The sequence below is a fragment of the Artemia franciscana genome, chromosome 16, assembly GCF_032884065.1.
Source record: "Artemia franciscana chromosome 16, ASM3288406v1, whole genome shotgun sequence".
NCBI lineage: Eukaryota > Metazoa > Arthropoda > Branchiopoda > Anostraca > Artemiidae > Artemia > Artemia franciscana.
This window is the reverse complement of record NC_088878.1, coordinates 27,284,420-27,302,868: the sequence shown is the minus strand read 5'-3', so window position 1 is coordinate 27,302,868 and position 18,449 is coordinate 27,284,420. Positions and strand designations below refer to the sequence as shown.

The window sequence follows — 18,449 nt, the reverse complement described above, 5'->3', positions numbered from 1 at the left end:
TTGTTTGTGTGTTATGTCTGTTACACTATGTCTGTTACGCCAGATTATATCTTCTATATATAAAAAAATAAGTTGTTTGTATTTTTGTGTTGAGGGTTTAAATGTAAAAACTGGGAATTGCATAAATATTTCGAAATATTTTGACAATAGATTAATGTAATTTGAAAACCTTAAAAAAGATACTTAAAATTTGAGGTTTATTATAAATTGTTGAGCTTTAGCAAGCTTGGCACGTGAAGATTTTTTTAACTGTCAATGTTATAGAATGTTACCAAAAAGCGAAACCAGGCTTGCGGTTCAAAGAGAAAGGGCCAGATTAGGAATGTGCAATTTACGTCAACGAAGGCGTGTCGAGGAACTACCAGAGCAACGCAAAACCAGACTTGCTGCTGAAAGAGAAAGTAAAAAAAAGAAGGCGTGTCGAGGAATCACAAGAGCAACGTGAAAACAGGCTTGCGGCTTCAAGAGATAATGCTAGATTAGGAATGTGCAATTTACGTCAACGAAGGCGTGTCGAGGAACTACCAGACCAACGCGAAACCAGACTTGCTACTAAAAGAGAAAGTGAAAAAAGAAGGCATGTCGAGGAATCACAAGAGCAACGTGAAAACAGGCTTGCGGCTTCAAGAGATAATGCCAAAAGAAAGCGTGCCGAGGAATCACAAGAGCAACGTGAAAATTATAGCATGTCATTCAGGTACAGCCCAGTCGATAATTATAGCTTGAGTAGATGTGTTCAAATCGGGACTATGTCTAAAATTTGTCCCTATTGCAAGGCCTTGAAATTCAATGGTGAAACAATGGGAATGTGTTGCGCCTCAGGAAAAGTTAAACTTCCTCTATTGGCTGCACCACCAGAGCCATTGAAGACTTTGCTTACTGGAACTACGTCAGAATCTAAGCGTTTTTTTATCACAGATCAGAAAATATAACTCATGTTTCCAAATGACGTCATTTGGTGCCCAAATCGAAAATCAAGATCAATTTATGCCTACTTTCAAAGTAAAAGGGCAAATTTACCATAGAGCAGGGTCCCTTCTACCATTCTCAGGCGAGAATCATAAATTTTTACAATTGTACTTCATCAGTGATAGAAATTCTGAATTGAATGCACGTTGCGAAATTTCTCCCAACGTTGAAAGGACAATCGTTTCCCAATTGCAACATCTTTTACACGAAAATAATAATTTAGTACGTCTGTTCAAAACAGCCATCGATTTGATGCCTACTGATACGCATAAAATTGTTATTTCCGCTGACAAAACGCCTCCTGGCCAACATATGCGTAGATACATTGCTCCGACTATCGACGAAGTGGCAATCGTTATGGTCGGTGATCAGTTTTTACCTTGAGATATTATTCTTCATAAGCGAAACGCTCAGTTGGTAAGAATTGCTGAAACTCATGGATGCTACGATGCTCTACAATATCCTATCATTTTTGGGATGGAGCCGACGGCTATCACTTTAATATTAAATTGATGAATCCAGCCACTAACAAAGAAATGAATAAGAAATGCAGTGCAATGCATTATTATTCCTATAGACTAATGATTCGGCAGGATGAAGACAATTATATTTTAAAATGCCGTCAATTGTTTCACCAATATGTCGTTGATATGTATGCAAAAATTGAATCAGAACGTTTGCTATATATCCGTCTGAATCAGACCAAGCTCCGCTCTGAACAATACATTCATTTGCGAGATGCAGTTGTAAATGACGGTAATACCACAAACATTGGAAGATTAACGATTTTACCTTCGTCATATGCTGGCAGTCCCCGTCATATGCATGAATATGCTCAAGATGCTATTGCGTATGGTTCGTCTGTATGGTCATCCAGATTTATTTATTACATTTACATGTAATCAATCTTGGGACGAGATACAGCAGCTTTTACTTCAAGGACAATCGGCGATTCATAGACAGGACATTACGGCCCGTGTCTTCCGGCAAAAGTTGAAACCACTGATAAACTACATAGAAAAACTTGAAGTGTTTGGGTCAGTGCGATGCTGGATGTACTCAGTGGAATGGCAAAAACGAGGTTTGCCACACGCACATATACTAATCTGGCTACATAATAAAATTACTTCGAACGAAATTGATGAAGCGATTTCCGCTGAAATACCTGATGAAAATGTCGATAAGGGGTTATATGATATTGTTGTAAAAAATATGATACATGGACCTTGCGGTGCACTGAACGAAAATTCACCATGCATGGCCAAAGGAAGGTGCACAAAGCAATATCCTCGACTGTTAGTATCCAACACAATTACTGGCAATTTAATTACTGACACTTATGATATGATAATGCATTGTGTTGATAACAACGTTGGAGAAATTTTCTTTTTGGATGCGCCAGCAGGTACTGGTAAAACGTTTGTGATAAAACTGATTCTGGCATCAATTCAATCAAAAAATGATATAGCGTTGGCAATTGCGTCGTCCGGAATAGCTGCAACGTTGCCTGGTGGAAGAACTGCTCATTCCGCTTTGAAATTGCCTCTGAATTTGCATTCTACAGAAACTCCCACGTGCAATATTTCCAAATCATCTGGGATGGGTAAAGTATTGCAGCAATGCAAACTTATTATTTGGACGAGTGCACAATGGCACACAAAAAATCGCTCAAGGTTCTGGATCAATGTTTAAAAGATTTGCAAGGGAATTTGAAACCCTTTGGCAGCACATTAGTATTGCTTGCGGGAGATTTCAGGCAAACATTACCTATAATACCTAGATCAACCCCAGCAGACGAAATGAATGCTTGCCTGAAAAATTCTAATTTATGGGCACACATAAAAACACTAAAATTAACTAAAAATATGCGTGTCCAATTGCAAAACGATGACTCTGGTCAAACATTTTCAGATCAATTGCTGGCAATTGGAAACGGAAAGCTCCGAGTAGACTCAACTTCAGGATGTATACAACTACCTGCTGAATTCTGTAATTTAGTGACGTCCAAAATTGAATTGATTGAAAAAGTATTTCCGAATATTCAAAACAATTATAAAAATAATAAATGGCTGAGTGAAAGAGCAATTCTTGCACCCAAAAATATAGACGTCCACGAAATCAACAATATTGTTTTGACCATGATTCGAGACCAGGCAGTCCTTTACAAGTCAGTCGAAACAGTTTTGGAACCAAATGAGGCAGTTAATTATCCCTCTGAATTTTTAAATTCCGTGGATCTTTCAGGGTTTGCCGTAAAAAAAAACAATGGAAAACGTAATAGAGGCCACAATCTTGACAGGGCCTTTTGAGGGTGATGCTGTTCTTATTCCTCGCATTCCCATGATTCCAACGGATCAGCCTTTTCAATTTAAAAGATTGCAATTCCCAATTCGATTAGCATTTGCAATCACCATCAACAAAGCTCAAGGTCAATCATTAGAAAAATGTGGTATAGATCTTAATACTGATTGTTTTCCCATGGACAATTGTACGTTGCATGTTCGAGGGTCGTTAAACCTGACAATCTATTTATATGCAGCGACAATTGGACAGCGAAGAATGTTGTATATTCGCAAGTTTTACGCAGTTAATTTGTATTGTACCTATCTATCTATCTATCTATATAAAAACGAGTTGTGTGTATGCGTGTTTGTTTGTTTGTAAAAAGAGCGTTTGCATATGACGTCATTATAAGTACATAAGGCTTTGTATATGCACAGACAATGGGAAAGCCAAGAATGTTGTATATTCGCAGGTTTTATGTAGTTCAAAACACATATATAAATCCAACTATATTCATAGGTGGTACACCGGGACACAACTACAATGGCGCGTAACTAATATGGCGCGTAACGACTTACGCGCGGGGGGGGGGGGTTGGGCTTGGGGGGGGGGGTGAAGCGCCCCCACCCCAACAGCTAGTATATATATAAAAATAAGTTGTTTGTCTGTCTGTCGACTGACGTCATTATAAGGATTGAGATGTATGTCGTCATGAAGTTAGTTGTCATGTTTTATGTTCCAGGTTCTAGGTCCGAGAGGTTCCAGGTTCGAACCTTGGCTTTAGCATTAATACAAAAGAAGAAAAAAAAAACTAAAAAAGGTAAAAACTACAAAAAAAACTAAAAAGAAAATACTAAAAAAACTAAAAAAGCTAAAAAACTAAAAAAATAAAAAAAAGGTAAAAAACTAAAAAATAAAAAGAAAAAAAAACTAAAAAAAAGGTAAAAACTACAAAAAAAAACTAAAAATAAAAAAAAACTAAAAACTGATAAAAAAACTAAAAACTAATAAAAAAACTAAAAAACTAAAAAAATAAAAACTGAAAAAGAAAAAAACTAAAAAAGGAAAAAAACTGAAAAAGAAAACTAAAAACCGGGACATCTATCTATATATATAAAAATAAGTTATTTGTTTGTGTGTCTGTCTGTCTGTCCGCAAATGACGTCTGAATTATTTCATCATATACCAATTCAAAAACGAATGTATTCAAGCCGAAGTAGCTGAGTTGGTAAAGCGTTATGTTCCAGGTTCTAGGTCCGAGAGGTTCCAGGTTCGAACCTTGGCTTTAGCCTTAATACAAAAGAAGAAAAAAAAACTAAAAAAGGTAAAAACTACAAAAAAAAATACTAAACAAACTAAAAAAAACTAAGAAAAAGGTAAAAAACTAAAAAAGAAAAAAAACTAAAAAAAAGGTGAAAACTACAAAAACAAAACAAAAAAAAGAAACTAAAAACTAATAAAAAAAACTAAAGGAGAAAAAGAAAACTAAAAACCGGGACACAGGGAATATAAATGACGACCGGGACACGACACACGCGGTTAGAACACATGCGACACCAAACACGTGAGCGAGTCAATGAAAATCAACCTGGACAGCAAGAATCAAAATTTGTTTAAAAAAAAAAAGGTTTGGCAATATGTATTTCATAATGACGAAAGACAAGCAAAAGGAAAAACGAACCAACCAAACTGAAAATGATAGTGATGATAATCAAGTTTTGAATTTTGACAGGATAAGATCGTCAATGCCTACCGTACCGTTGAAAATCAAAAACCTGGAATAGATAAATCATTGGAAGAAAAAGAAGTTTTTGTCACACCACCTGAACAATTAAAGCAATAAATGTTTGGCAATGTGTCTTTCATAAGGACAAAAGACAAGGCGAGGCAAAAGAAGAAATTTTTGACTCACCATCTGAAAAATTAAAAGAAACAAAGGTGGTCATCAATTCCTACCATACCTTTGAAAACCAAAAACTTGGACTAGATAAATCGCCGGAAGAAAAAGAAGTTTTTGTCCAACCACCTGAACAATTAAAAGAAACAAAGGTTCGAAGATATATATTTCATAATGACAAAAGACAAGTCGAGGAAAAAGTTAACAGTCCAGTAGAAAAAACCAATTTTACAAAGACACTACTTCTAATTTAAGGTCCACTTGGAGGTCATGACATCAAGAAAAGGCTCAAATTGTCTGCGTTTAGAAGACAAGCGACAGGGAGAATCGATATATAGAAGCTAGATATATATATATATGTATACAAAGAGGCTTTTATATGTACAGAAATGCATATATATATATATATATATATATATATATATATATATATATATATATATATATATATATATATATATATATATATATAAAGAGGCTGATTCTAACCTGTTATGCATTGATTAGGATGTCGCCAAAAGCTTGTTCCTCAAGTTATTGTAGTTCCCCAGTTATTCACTTCTTCCATAGAGGAGAACATTATTCTTAGTCAAATTTTCTCACTTTAATGCCTCACAGGCAACCCCTTCTATATCAACCTGCATATTTGCCACACCTTTCATTTTGAGCCGAAAGATTGGGAAAATAACTGAGTAGGCCTACTGTAGCTTGACTTTTCAAAAAAAAGAATTCATCTGAAGACCTTTGTAGGGAAATACCTGCATATAGAGGCATTGAAGAGGATTCGATCTATTCGGCGGCTCTCGTAGAAATTACTCCGAAGAACCAGCTCTCCCCCCCCCCAAAAAAAAAAATAATTCCTTTTGACTCCTCTCTCCAGAGGATAAACTCTCAGGCCCACTTATGGGTTTAACCTCTGTGCAACTATGAGTAGGGAGATTGTGAATAGGCCAAAAGGTAAGAAAAAATTATGCTAATTCCAAAAATACATCAGTATCAAGGTACTGATAAAAGGAAACTTTATTGGTAGAACTCTCTTGACTTTACTAAGAGGGCGAATCCCTTCCCTCCAGGAAAGAGCACAGTTTGTGATAAAAACCATATCCTCCATTTTATTCATTGGTTGGCCAACTTGAAAGCTAGTTCTAATACAGTCAATCAATTTGAAATAGTTAACAGAAACCCTCAGATTGTATTCCATCTGGTGACAAGCTAGCTTGTGATAGTACTTCATTCATTCGAAAATAAATGGTTTGTACTAACTATAATTTTGGATGCTAAATTTGATACGTTTTAGACACAAAGGGCACAGGAAGGAGTAAATTAAATCTCCTCCAAATAGTTCGAGATATTCTCTAGGGAGAATTATATTCAAGAATTCAATTTATTTCTTTTCCACCAGTCACACCAGTGTTAAACAAAATTAATGACAGTTGAACTTTCTGCTGGTATATATCGTTTACTTGATGAGGAATGAGGTTAACTCAATAGCAAACTTTTTTAGTGATAACATTGTCCAAATGTGTAGCCAATACAGTAAGGCAATTATGCAGCTTGGGGGCCCTTAGGCCCGTGCCATCTCCTAAAATATCAAGACTTACATGATTTATCTTATATTTTCTGTGTAATTTACCTATAATTTTTATCCCCCCCCCTTGAGAAGAGAAGTAGACCACATCCAGGGAGGGGGGATTAGGGAGTTTGAATCCCCCTCCTCGAAATGTTTGTCCGACTCATTTGGACCGCTTTTATAGTTTGTTTTGTATCCCCCCCCCAAAAAAAATAATCTTGTAACATCCACTCCCCTAAACAAAATCCTGGATACGTCCCTGTCAACACCCCTAAGCTTTTCAAAATATTTAAATATTTAATTTTTCAAAATATTTAAGGATATACTACTTGAACAACATTAGAGCCATCATCTGAGAGTAATCGGTCCCTTAGAAAGTGTCCACTTGCAAATTAGACGGTCATTCCATAACGCTGAAAGCTCAAGCTCTATCTGAGCAAAGTAAAATTCTTAAGCTCCTGAAAGATGCTTTTGTAGAGTATACATCTAAAGAAGATAGTTCTTTGGCTTGTATATGTTTTTTCACACCTATAGAAATGGTAATCCTTTTATACGGGTATACTGAAACAACACAACCCATATGTGTGAATGTTTAATGCAACGTTTAGAAAAAACACTTGTATGTATGAGAAGAAGTTCCTGTTTTATAAAATTAAATGTAAAAAAAATCCCAGCTTACTTTATGTTTTTCTAAATGTAGACATCAATTTATTGCGAGGTCATACATTTATGCTGGATTGTTTATTGGCGAGGACCTGGTATTTGGCGTGGAGGGGAATAATAATTGCAAAAGAAATGCCAAATAAAGGGATTTGTTTAGAAAATAAAACAAAAACAATTGCTAAAATCTCGAGATTCAAGGGGAAGCAGGAGCACCTCCCCCCTCCTCCCAACTGCCTATGGGCCTGTAATAGATGGAAAAAGCAAAAGCATTATTCAAATTTGTTGAACTGAACTATAGTTAGTGTGAGTGTTTACTTACTAGATTGTGTAGTACCCTGATTCTGCCCTTTGTGCTATATATTTCACCACTTTGTGATTTGTTGTCTAGAACTGAACAGTCAAGAGTCCGTCTGTGGTTTTGCGGTTATTTGTAGTTTTCTTTTGCGTTACAGGAACTGCAATGCAACATTCTGTTCCAGATGCTCTAGATGTTGCGAATTCACTAAAGTGGGGAGCACTTAAAAAGAATTTAAGTTATTTATTTCATTTTCTGTCTTTAAATATTATCAAATTAATTAATAAAAATTGACTGAACATTATTATATTAATCTTGTATTCTTTTCTTGTTCAGAACTTTTTTTCTTGATGTTTCTTTTTTATGGCACTTGGTATTTACCAAGTGCCACATATAGCAATCGCAATTTCTGTCGGCATGTCGGTCTGTCCTGGTTTTGCTAATTTGGGCACTTCGCAAATTCTGTCAGTCTGTCGGTCTGTCTGTCGGTCCTGGTTTTGCTACTTTAGGCACTTCTAGGTAAGCTAGGACGATGAAATTTGGCAGGCGTATCAGAAACCACACCAGATTAAATTAGAAATAGTCGTTTCCCCGATTCGACCATCTGGGGGGAGGAGAGGGGGACGGTTAACTCGGGAAAATTTAAAAAAATGAGGTGTTTTTAACTTACGAACGGGTGATCGGATCTTAATGAAATTTGATGTTTGGAAGGATATCGTGTCTCAGAGCTGTTATCTTAAATCCCGACCAGACCCGTGACATTGGGGGGAGTTGGATGGGGAAACCTGAAATCTTGGGAAACGCTTAGAGTGGACGGATCGGGATGAAACTTGGTTAAAAAAAAAACAAGTCATAGATACGTGATTGACATAACCGGAACGAATCCAATATCTTTGAGGGATTTTTTTTTGGGGGGGGGGGCCTAATTTGTTAATTTCGGAAAATGAAGTATTTTAAACTTACGAACTGGTGATGGGATCCTAATGAAATTTGATTTTTGAAAGGACCTCGTGTCTCAGAGTTTCTATTTTAAATCCCGACCAGATCTGGTGACATTCGGGGGAGTTGGAGGAAGAGACTGGAAATCTTGGAAAACGCTTAGTGAAGAGATCGTGATGGTACTTGGTTGGAAAAACAAGCACAAGTCCTAGATACGTGATTAAAATAACAAAACCGGATTGGTTCTCTTTGGCGGAGTTTGGAGGTCAATTCGGAAAAAAATAGAAAAAATGAGGTGTTTTTAACTTACGAATGGGTGATCAGATTTTAATGAAATTTAAAATCTAGAAGGGTCTTGTGCTTCAGAGCTCTAATTTAAAATCCCGACAAGATCGGGTGACATTGGGGGGAGTTGGAGGAGGAAACCGGAAATCTTGGAAAACGTGAGAATTGAGGTATCTTAATCTTTAGAATGGGTGATCGAACCTTAATGAAATTTAATATAGAAAGATCTTGTGTCTCAGATGCTCCATTTTCAATTTGAATTCGATCCGAGCACATAGGGGGGAGGGTGGAAGGGGGAACAGAAATCTTGGAAACTGGAAATCTTGGAAAACAATTAGAGTGGAGAGATTGGGATGAAACTTGATGGGAAGGATAAGCACAAGTTCTAGATACGTTATTGACGTAACTGGACCGGATCTGCTCTCTTGGGGGGGGGGTGAGGGCGATTTCCAGTGCTTGGCGAGTTTGGTGCTTCTGGACACACTTGGACGATGAAAATTGGTAGGCGTGTCAGGGACTTGCACAAGTTGGCTTGATAACAGTCGTTTCCCCGATTCGACCATCTGGGGGGCTGGAAGGAGAGGAAAATTGAAAAACTAGAGGTATTTTTAACTTACGAATGGGTGATCGGATCTTAATTAAATTTAATATTTAGGAGGACCTTGAGTCTCAGAGCTCTTATTTGAAATCCCGACCGTATCCAGTGATATTGGGAGGAGTTGGAGGGGGAAACGGGAATCTAGGAAAACGCTTAGAGTGGAGAGATCAGGATTGAACTTGGTAGAAAAAACAAGCACTAGTCCTAGAAACGTGATTGACATAACCGGCCTGAATCCGCTCTCCTTAAGGGAATTGGGGGGGGGGTGTGTTAATTTGGAAAAATTAGAAAAACTGAAGTATTCTTAACTTGCGAACGGATGACCGGATCTTAACGAAATTTGATATTTAGAAGGAATTCGTGTCTCAGAGCTCTTAGTTAAATTTATCCGGTGATATTGGGGGGGGGGAATTGGAGGGGGAAACCGGAAAGCTAGGAAAACACTTAGAGTTGAGTGATTGGGATGAAACTTGGTGGGTAGAATAAGCAAAATGTTGTAGAAACGTGATTGACGTAACTGGACTGGATCCGCTCTCTTTGGGGGAGTTAGGGAGGTCCAGTGCTTTGGCGAGTTTGGTGCTTCTGGACGTGCTAGGACCATAAAATTGGTAGGCGTGTCAGGTACCTGCAAAAATTTACTTGAAAAAGTTGTTTTCCCTAATTCGACCATCTGGGGGGCTGAAGGGAGAGGAAAAATCAGAAAAAAGAGGTATTTTTAATGTATGAATGGGAGATCGGATCTTAATGAACTTTGATATTTAGAAGGACCTCGTGTCTCAGAGCTCTTATTTTAAATCCTGACCGCTGATATTGGGGGGGGGGGAGTTGGAGGGGGAAACCGGAAATCTTGGGAAACACTTAGAGTGGAGAGATCTGGATGAAACTTGGTGGGAAGAATAAGCACAAGTCCTATATGTGTGATTGACATAACCAGACCAAATCAGCTCTCTTTGGGAGAGTTTGGGGGGATTTCCAGTGCTTTGGCGAGCTTGGTGCTTCTGGACTTGCTAAGACGATGAAAACTCGAGATATCATGTCTCGTATGCTCCATTTTCAATTCGGGTCGGATCCAGGGACATTGGAAGCTAGAGGGGGGAAACTGAAATTTTGGAAAATGCTTAGAGTGGAGAAATTCAGATAAAACTTGATGGGAAGAATAAGCACAAGCTCTAGATATGTGATTGACATAACCAGATCGGACTTCTTTGGGGAGTTGGGAGGATTTCTAGTGCTTTGGCGAGTTCAAGAATAAGCACAAGTTCTAGATGCATGATTGACATAACCAGACTGGATTCAATCTCTCATCACAAGTATCATATGAGCTCTTAGCTCTTGTTTTTTATGTATTTGAAAGCAGCCAAAAATATGTCTATCTTGTTAAGGGGGAGAACATAAAAGAAAAGTACATGTTGAAGCCTATGCCTAGATTAATCTATATTTTAATGTTCATGATGTTTTCATGAAGCTTTCAATGAAGTTTTCCTTTGCATGGAAGCCCAAGGGTCAGGCCCTTGGGGAAGGAAGACAGGCAAAAATAGTAGAACAGAAGAAAAACAAAGAAAGAAACAACTATGTAGCTACTTTAAAAAACAAGAGATTGAATCTACTCTAGAAATGGACTTACTTGTTCCTTCATGGTTTTGATATCTTGAAAAGTCTGATGATTAGTGATACTATAAACTATCACAAATCCCTGACCATTTCTAATATACAAGTCTCTCATAGAAGCAAATTGTTCTGTTCCAGCAGTATCCAAAATCTCTAGCACACATGGTGAATTATCCACCTCTATTTCTTTTCTATAGAAATCCTCAATTGTTGGATCATATTTTTCCATAAAGCACCCACTAACAAATTGTACTGTTAATGCTGACTTTCCAACACCTCCAGAGCCTAAAACAACCACTTTAAACTCCCTCATTTTCTTCTGGAATGGAAAGCCTGAAATAAAAATAAATTAAAGCATTTAGACTTTTACACATGAAGGATGATACCCTCCTGAGAAGTGTTGGAGGATACCCCTTGATTATTTTACAAAATGTAAATAACAATAAATATCACACTGCCTTTCATTCATAGACATAAACAACAAGATGAACAATAGGGAATTCTTTTTGCAAGACAGGGGAAATCCAATTTGAATGAATATTTTCACCCTATGTTCAAGGACTGTCCTCAGCAAAACATAAATATATAAAAGAAAAGAGACTTAGAATAACATATGACTATTAAAACTAAAATGATAATTTTAATTTTCTTTGCATTCCTGGTTATAGTTTTAAATTTCTGAGCAGTTTGAGAATCCTACAAAATTGCAACCCTATATAAGTGGGAAGGTATGTTGAGAACCTTCACTGATTCAAATAATGCTGCCAGTTCAGCCCTCAACACTGAGGAGTCCAATGGAAGAGGCTTTTGAATGGGCAGGGGGGTATTTGGAATTATTGCTTCCATGGGAAGTTTATTCCCTACTATGGATCAATCAGTGTAAACAAGTAGGTCATTTTTGAAATCTGTAGCTTTTTCTGAAAACTTCAGCTCTGATTAGTTCATGGAGTATATTCTCCTTTTTGTCCTGTATAGGCATTTGGTGGACAAAACTTCCATGAAGGAGAGAACTTTGCTTCTCATAAGCTTGAATCCTGGTATACTATTTGTCAGCTTAGGCTATTTTCTTGCTTATAGACACAACCCCTTCTAGTTTCCTGGTATATTACTAGAAGAGTGTATGTACAACCCATAAGTCATTCTGAGTGCCATGTTTTGGATTGCTTCCAATTAAGGCAATTTTTGTTCTTGGTATAGCTATAAGCAACTATCCTACACTCCATTGTTGGCCTTTTGTATTGTTTATAAAAAAAATCATAATAAAATTAGTGAGTTTCCCCAATGGGTAGGAGCAAGTCTTTTGAAAATTACAATATCTTTTGAAACCTCTTCTTGTTTATTCCCAGTCCACTGATGTTTGATTGTTAAGCCCAACAACCTGCATTCTTTAATTAGTTCAGGTCTCTCCTCTAATGTTTAACTGAGGTATAAGAGTGGAAATGTTTTTGTTAATGAACTTAATTACTTTTGTTTATGGACTGACACACTCATTCCAACTGGAGAATCTAACTAATTCTTTCAAAGCAGTGTTTAAATTTTCAATTGCTGTCTCCTACTTACCAAATGGTTGATATCATCTGCAAAAGTTGCAGGACTTATACTCTCACATGAAAATTCAAGCTTGGCTAGAAACAGGACAAAAATCAATGGGCAAAGTAGCAATCCTGTAGTAGCCCCTGATGGAGTCTTCAAGCATCAAGTAACTTCATTGATCTTTATTTTGGCTGTTCTATCATTAATTAAATCTGAGATTGGATAGATAAATTCGCCTGGAAAATCTATTGTCTTTGAAATCTGTCATAGCTTCTTCTCTAACATTTCGTCAAAAGCACTATTGAAGTCAAAAAGTGCTGCTACAAAGAACTTCTTTTGACTTTTAATTAAATATTAAAAAAAGAGTTTTTTTTTTAACTGAAAGCAAGGAGCAACATTAAAAATTGAAACAAACAGAAATTATTCTATATAAAAGGGGTTGTCTCCTCTGCAATGCCCTACTCTTTAGGTTAAACTTTAGCTGCTAATGTTTTTTATTGTTTTAAAAAGTAGAATTGTGAGAAAGAGTCAAACTTTAGCATAAACAGAAGGATGTTGAGGAGGGGACAGCCCCTTTAATATACAGAATAATTTCTGTTTTTTAAGTTTCAATGTTGCTCCTTACTTCCAGTTGAAAAAAAAATTATTAAGCTTATGACTTTTTTTAATTAATGCAGGTTTTGAAGATTGATCACCATACATGAATAACTAAAACAAAATTTGCATATTAATTTTACCTTTTTTGGCTAATAATAAACTTACAGTAATGTAAGTTTGATTTCTGTTCTAATTATTTAAGAATGACTCCTGAATGACAAAGGCTGTTTAATTAGAAGAATAGCCTCTTTTAAAAGTTAAAAAAAAACTTTAACATAAGAGCAAGCTATTGAGGAGAGACAACCCCCTTCATAAACATTATATTTTCTATCTGTTTTGTTTTAATTCCCCCATGGAAAGATCCTCCCATGTAACCTTCTTCCCCCAGCCCCTCCATCATAAAATTCCTCCTGAAAATGTCTGCATACTTCTGAATAACCAATACTATATATGAACAATGAGCAAAGTTCACAACTTGCAGCCCTTCCCTGGGGACTTTGGGGAATTAAGTCATCCTCAAAGACATAGGTATTAGATTTTATTGACTATGCTGAACAAAATGGATATCTCAAAATTTTAATTGGTGACTTAGGGAGGAGGATTAGTTACCCTCCATTTTTTTGGTCACTTAAAAAGGCATTAGAACTTTTTATTTCCATTTGAATGAGCCCACTCATAACAATCCAGGACCACTGGGGAAATAAAATCACCCCTGAGAAGAAAAAAATGAACATGCATCCATGATTTTTCTTTTGGCAAAAAATACAAAATTCCACGTTTTTGCAGATAGGAGCTTGAAACCCCTACAGTAGGGTTCTCTGATATGCTGAATCTGATGGTGTGATTTCTAATAAGATTCTGTGACTTATAATGGGCAATTCCCTCTTTTTTTGAAAATAAGGTAAATATTCTCAGGCTTGTAACTTTTAATGGGTAAGACTCAAATCAGCATAAAAAACAATTCTTTTGATGTATTTATTGGTATCAAAATTCTGTTTTTTACAATTTTGGTTACTATTCAGTCATTTCACTCCTTACTTACAGTTTGTTACCACAAACTTTTTGGAACATTATTTATAGCTTATATATAAAGCTGTGACATGATCTTATTATCCTCTTACATATTTATGCTCATTATTATGAGTATAATCATTATTTATTTATACTCATATTCATTCACATCATTATTTATGCTCATGTAATATAGCTATGACCTGAGTTTGGACAAGTATGATTTAATATGTAACTTTAATATACATACCCAACTAAAAGTAAACACTTATTTAAAGAAAGAAAGGATAAAATCCTAATTTAGCTACTTTTTTCTATCTTGGAAAGGGGTAAGGTTATGAAAATGAAACTTTCAGGGATGGGTCTATAGACTAAAGTATGCTCTGGGATGTATTTTGAAGTATTTACCTCTACTCCTTCTTCCTCTACAGGATAGTGATCTTTGATGATTAATAAACATCTTTGTGTTATACAAGTGAAATCTTGGCAAAATAGTTCTTCTACTTAAATGAAGAAGAAAACTACTTTTAGCTTTACAACTTTGGCAAATCCCAATTTATAACATTCAAAGATCTTAAAATACAGGTAAATTTATAGCAAACCATATAACTGGCTTTTGTATAAAGTGAATATACCACTTGATGCCTTTTTATGCTATTTATGAATATAATAATCACTTCTACCTTAAATTCAGATTTAAGCACTTTTTTTAGCTCTTAAAAATGATGAATTTTCAAAGAATTATGAGTTCCTACAACTGACTTACCAATGAAGCAAACATACCACTTAATGCCTTTTTTATGTTTCTTACAAATATAATAATTGCTTCTGCCAAAAATTCAAATCTAAGCACTTTTTAGGCTCTTAAAAATGACAAATTTTCAACTAAGCACAAGTAATCCATTGTTTCTGACAAAATAATACTATGTTTTCTCTGTGCTGTTTTCAACAAAATAATACTACATTTTCTCAGTGCAAAAAAGAAAATGCCATAACACCAGTAAAATTAATTTATCCAAATTAACATTGAAGAATCAGTGCTTATGGATTATATAACATTAAAAAAAAACGGAATTTGAAAATTTGGGATCAATGTTTTAAAGTTTGAGACAAATGTTTTTAGCCTTTTTTATACCTATATTTAGATCATTCTTCATAGCTAAAAACGTGCTTATATCTCAATTTGAGGTAGAATTGACTATTATATCCATAAATAGCATAAAAAAAGGCATCAAGTGGTATATTCACTTTATGCAAAAGCAAGTTATATGGTTTGCTATAATTTTACCCAAATACATCTCCTGAATTTAGAAAAATTAATTAAATAAAAAAACAAGTTTTTTTAACTGAAAGTAAGGAGCAACATTAAAACTTAAAACGAACAGAAATTACTTTGTATATGAAAGGAGCTGCTTCCTCATCAACGCCCCGCTCTTTACGCTAAAGTTTGACTCTTTCTCTCAACTCTTCTTTTTAAAACAGCAAAATACTTTAGCGTAAAGAGCGGGGCGTTGATGAGGAAGCAGCTCCTTTCATATACAAAGTAATTTCTGTTCATTTTAAGTTTTAATGTTGCTCCTTACTTTCAGTTAAAAAAACTTGCTTTTTTATTTAATTTCTGAACGTTTTTGAATCAATACATGTTTGGTTTTGGCTCTTTGCAGAGGAATAATTAAAACGAAATTTGCATATTATTTTTTTTTTTTTTTGGCTAAATGGCTTTCTAATAATTTTGATTGAATGATTTTGAGAAAAAAAAGTGGGGGAGGAAGCCTAGTCGCCCTCCGATTTTCAGTTAATTAAAAAGGCAACTAGAACTTTTAATTTTTTACAAATCTTTTTATTAGTAAAAGATATACGTAACTTATAAATTAGCTTATGTAAAGAATGTTTGTGTTCTCATGTTTTTATTACATATATGAGGGGGTTCGCCCCGTCATAAGTACCTCGCTCTTTACACTTCAGCTTTGTCCCAATTCATTAAGAATGACCCCTGAATCACAAAAGCCGTAGAATAAATAGTTGAATTTACTAAAAATACTTTAGCATAAAGAGGGAGGTATTAGGAGGAGGTGAGCCCCTCATATGGGTAATAGTTTCTGTTCGTTTTAAGTTTTAATGCTGCTCCTTACTTCCAGCTGAAAAATTTTTTTCATATTTGTTTTTTCATTTTTTTTAAGTAATGCTAGTAAATCCTGCACTCCCTTCATGGAAATTGTCTTCCCCCATGACAAATTCCTTGATGAAAAGTTCCCCCAGCATATCCCCCTCTTCTTAACCCCTCCCCCCAACCAAAAAATCCTCCTGAAAATGCCTGTACACTTCCCAATAACCATTACTATATGTAAGCACCGGTCAAAGTCTGTAACTTGTAGCCCATCCCATGGGGACTGTGGGGGAGTAAGTCATCCCCAAAGACATAGTAATAAGGTTTTTCGACTATGCTGAATAAAATGGCTATCTCAGAATTTTGATCTGTTGACTTTGGGAAAATAATTAGCGTGGGAGGGGGCCTAGGTGCCCTCCAATTTTTTGGTCACTTAAAAAGGGCACTAGAACTTTTCATTTCCATTAGAATGAGCTCTCTTGCAACATTCTAGGACAACCGAGTCAATATGATCACCCCTGGGAAAAAAAAAAAAAACAGACACGCATCCATGATCTGCTGTCTGGCAAAAAATACAAAATTCCACATTTTTGTAGATAGGAGCTTGAAACTTCTACAGTGGGGTTCTCTGATACGCTGAATCTGATGGTGTGATTTTCGTTAAGATTCTATGACTTTTAGGGGGTGTTTCCCCCTATTTTCTAAAATAACACAAATTTTCTCAGGCTTGTAACTTTTGATGGGTAAGACTAAACTTGATGAAACTTTTATATTTAAGATCAGCATTAAAATGCAATTCTTTTGATGTAGCTATTGGTATCAAAATTTCATTTTTTAGAGTTTTGGTTACTATTGAGCCGGGTCGCTCCTTACTACAGTTTGTTACCACAAACTGTTTGACAATGACACACCTATGGCTTAGAATTTCATTCAAATAGCAGGAATTGCATTTTAAAACTAAAACCAGAGAAAAACTCTGAAAATTAATGTAAAATGTAGTTTTGTAAAAATTCAACTAGACATAAACCTATTAATTAGGCAAATTCCTAAGACTTAGAAATCAAAAGTAGGCTAGATTAAGACAGAAACTTGGTAATGCCTTTCCAGAGTAAGTTTTATGGCCCTGGATTCATGGCTGAAAGTTTCATTTTCCTAACCTAACCCCTTTCCAATATAGTAAAAAGTAGCTAAACAAGAAATTTACTGAAAAAAGGGCTCTGGGGATTAGCCTATATGTAGAAATGTAAACAAAGTCATAAAAATTATCAATTGGCTGTAAAAGTGTGCCTCTTTTTTTCTAGCATGTTTCCCTCAAAAGAACTGCAATTCTAAACCTTTATCAGCCTAGGTGTATAGGCCTATTTTAGAAAATTACCAATCTATAATGTCTCTCTTTTTGCTTTAGTATTACTCCTTCAGGAGAACTCAAAGCTATTCTATACAAAAACTGCATAGCTTTAGCTACTAGAACAAAGGGATGTTTAAGGATCAAGGGAAATAAAGAGGAAAAACGTTCATTCTTGAAATACTGGACCCTGAGGCTAGAATATCCAGAAATAAAACTTGCAATGACCTAGGCTGAGCACATTCTTTTATTTTTTCAGTTGATCTAAGAGTGTTAATCATACCAGGAGAGTCTACGGTCTACAAGCCATTAGACAGAAGATGTTACCAAAAAACTAAATGTATCACTAATAAAAATCCAATAAAAAAATGTATCACAGCATCCTCCTTTATCATTTACAGACTTCTGCTTTTCTTTACTATCTGGCACAGTTATCGCTATGAATTTTAAAATGCCGAAAAATCTATGAGACCATAGACAAAAGTAAAAAGTTCGTCAAAGCCCACAAAACCAGTGACCTTTTTCGCAAGCCTCACTGACAATTATTTCAGACGGAATTTGAGACAAAAAGTGGAAGAAACCATTTTGAAGCCACTTTTATAGCAAAAATATATAGAGAATTATTGCAGTTTTGCTCATTAGGCATTGCAAATAATCAATAAGAGAAAAAGCTACTTAAAAAGCAACTAGGACTTCTAATTTTTTACAAACGTTTTCATTGAGCACCTTGTTGTTCCTTGAGCACCTTG

General features: G+C 35.6%; 1 protein-coding gene across 4 annotated transcripts in view; it reads right to left on the bottom strand.

Moving 5' to 3' along the window:
• The window catches only part of LOC136037304 (ras-related protein Rap-2c-like), a 90,608-nt gene extending 72,483 nt beyond the window's left edge, over positions 1–18,125 (bottom strand). For 2 of the 4 annotated variants that reach the window (XM_065719954.1, XM_065719952.1), the window contains exons 1-2: positions 17,984–18,119; positions 11,124–11,440 (exon numbers count right to left, since the gene is read on the bottom strand). In XM_065719954.1, coding sequence (XP_065576026.1) covers positions 11,124–11,420 — 297 coding nt within the window. In that variant the 5' untranslated portion in view covers positions 11,421–11,440; positions 17,984–18,119. Of the gene's footprint in view, positions 1–11,123; positions 11,441–17,928; positions 17,950–17,983 lie in introns of those variants that run through there. The other 2 variants (XM_065719956.1, XM_065719955.1) reach the window with 2 other exon arrangements.
• Between the last annotated feature and the right edge of the window lie 324 nt (positions 18,126–18,449).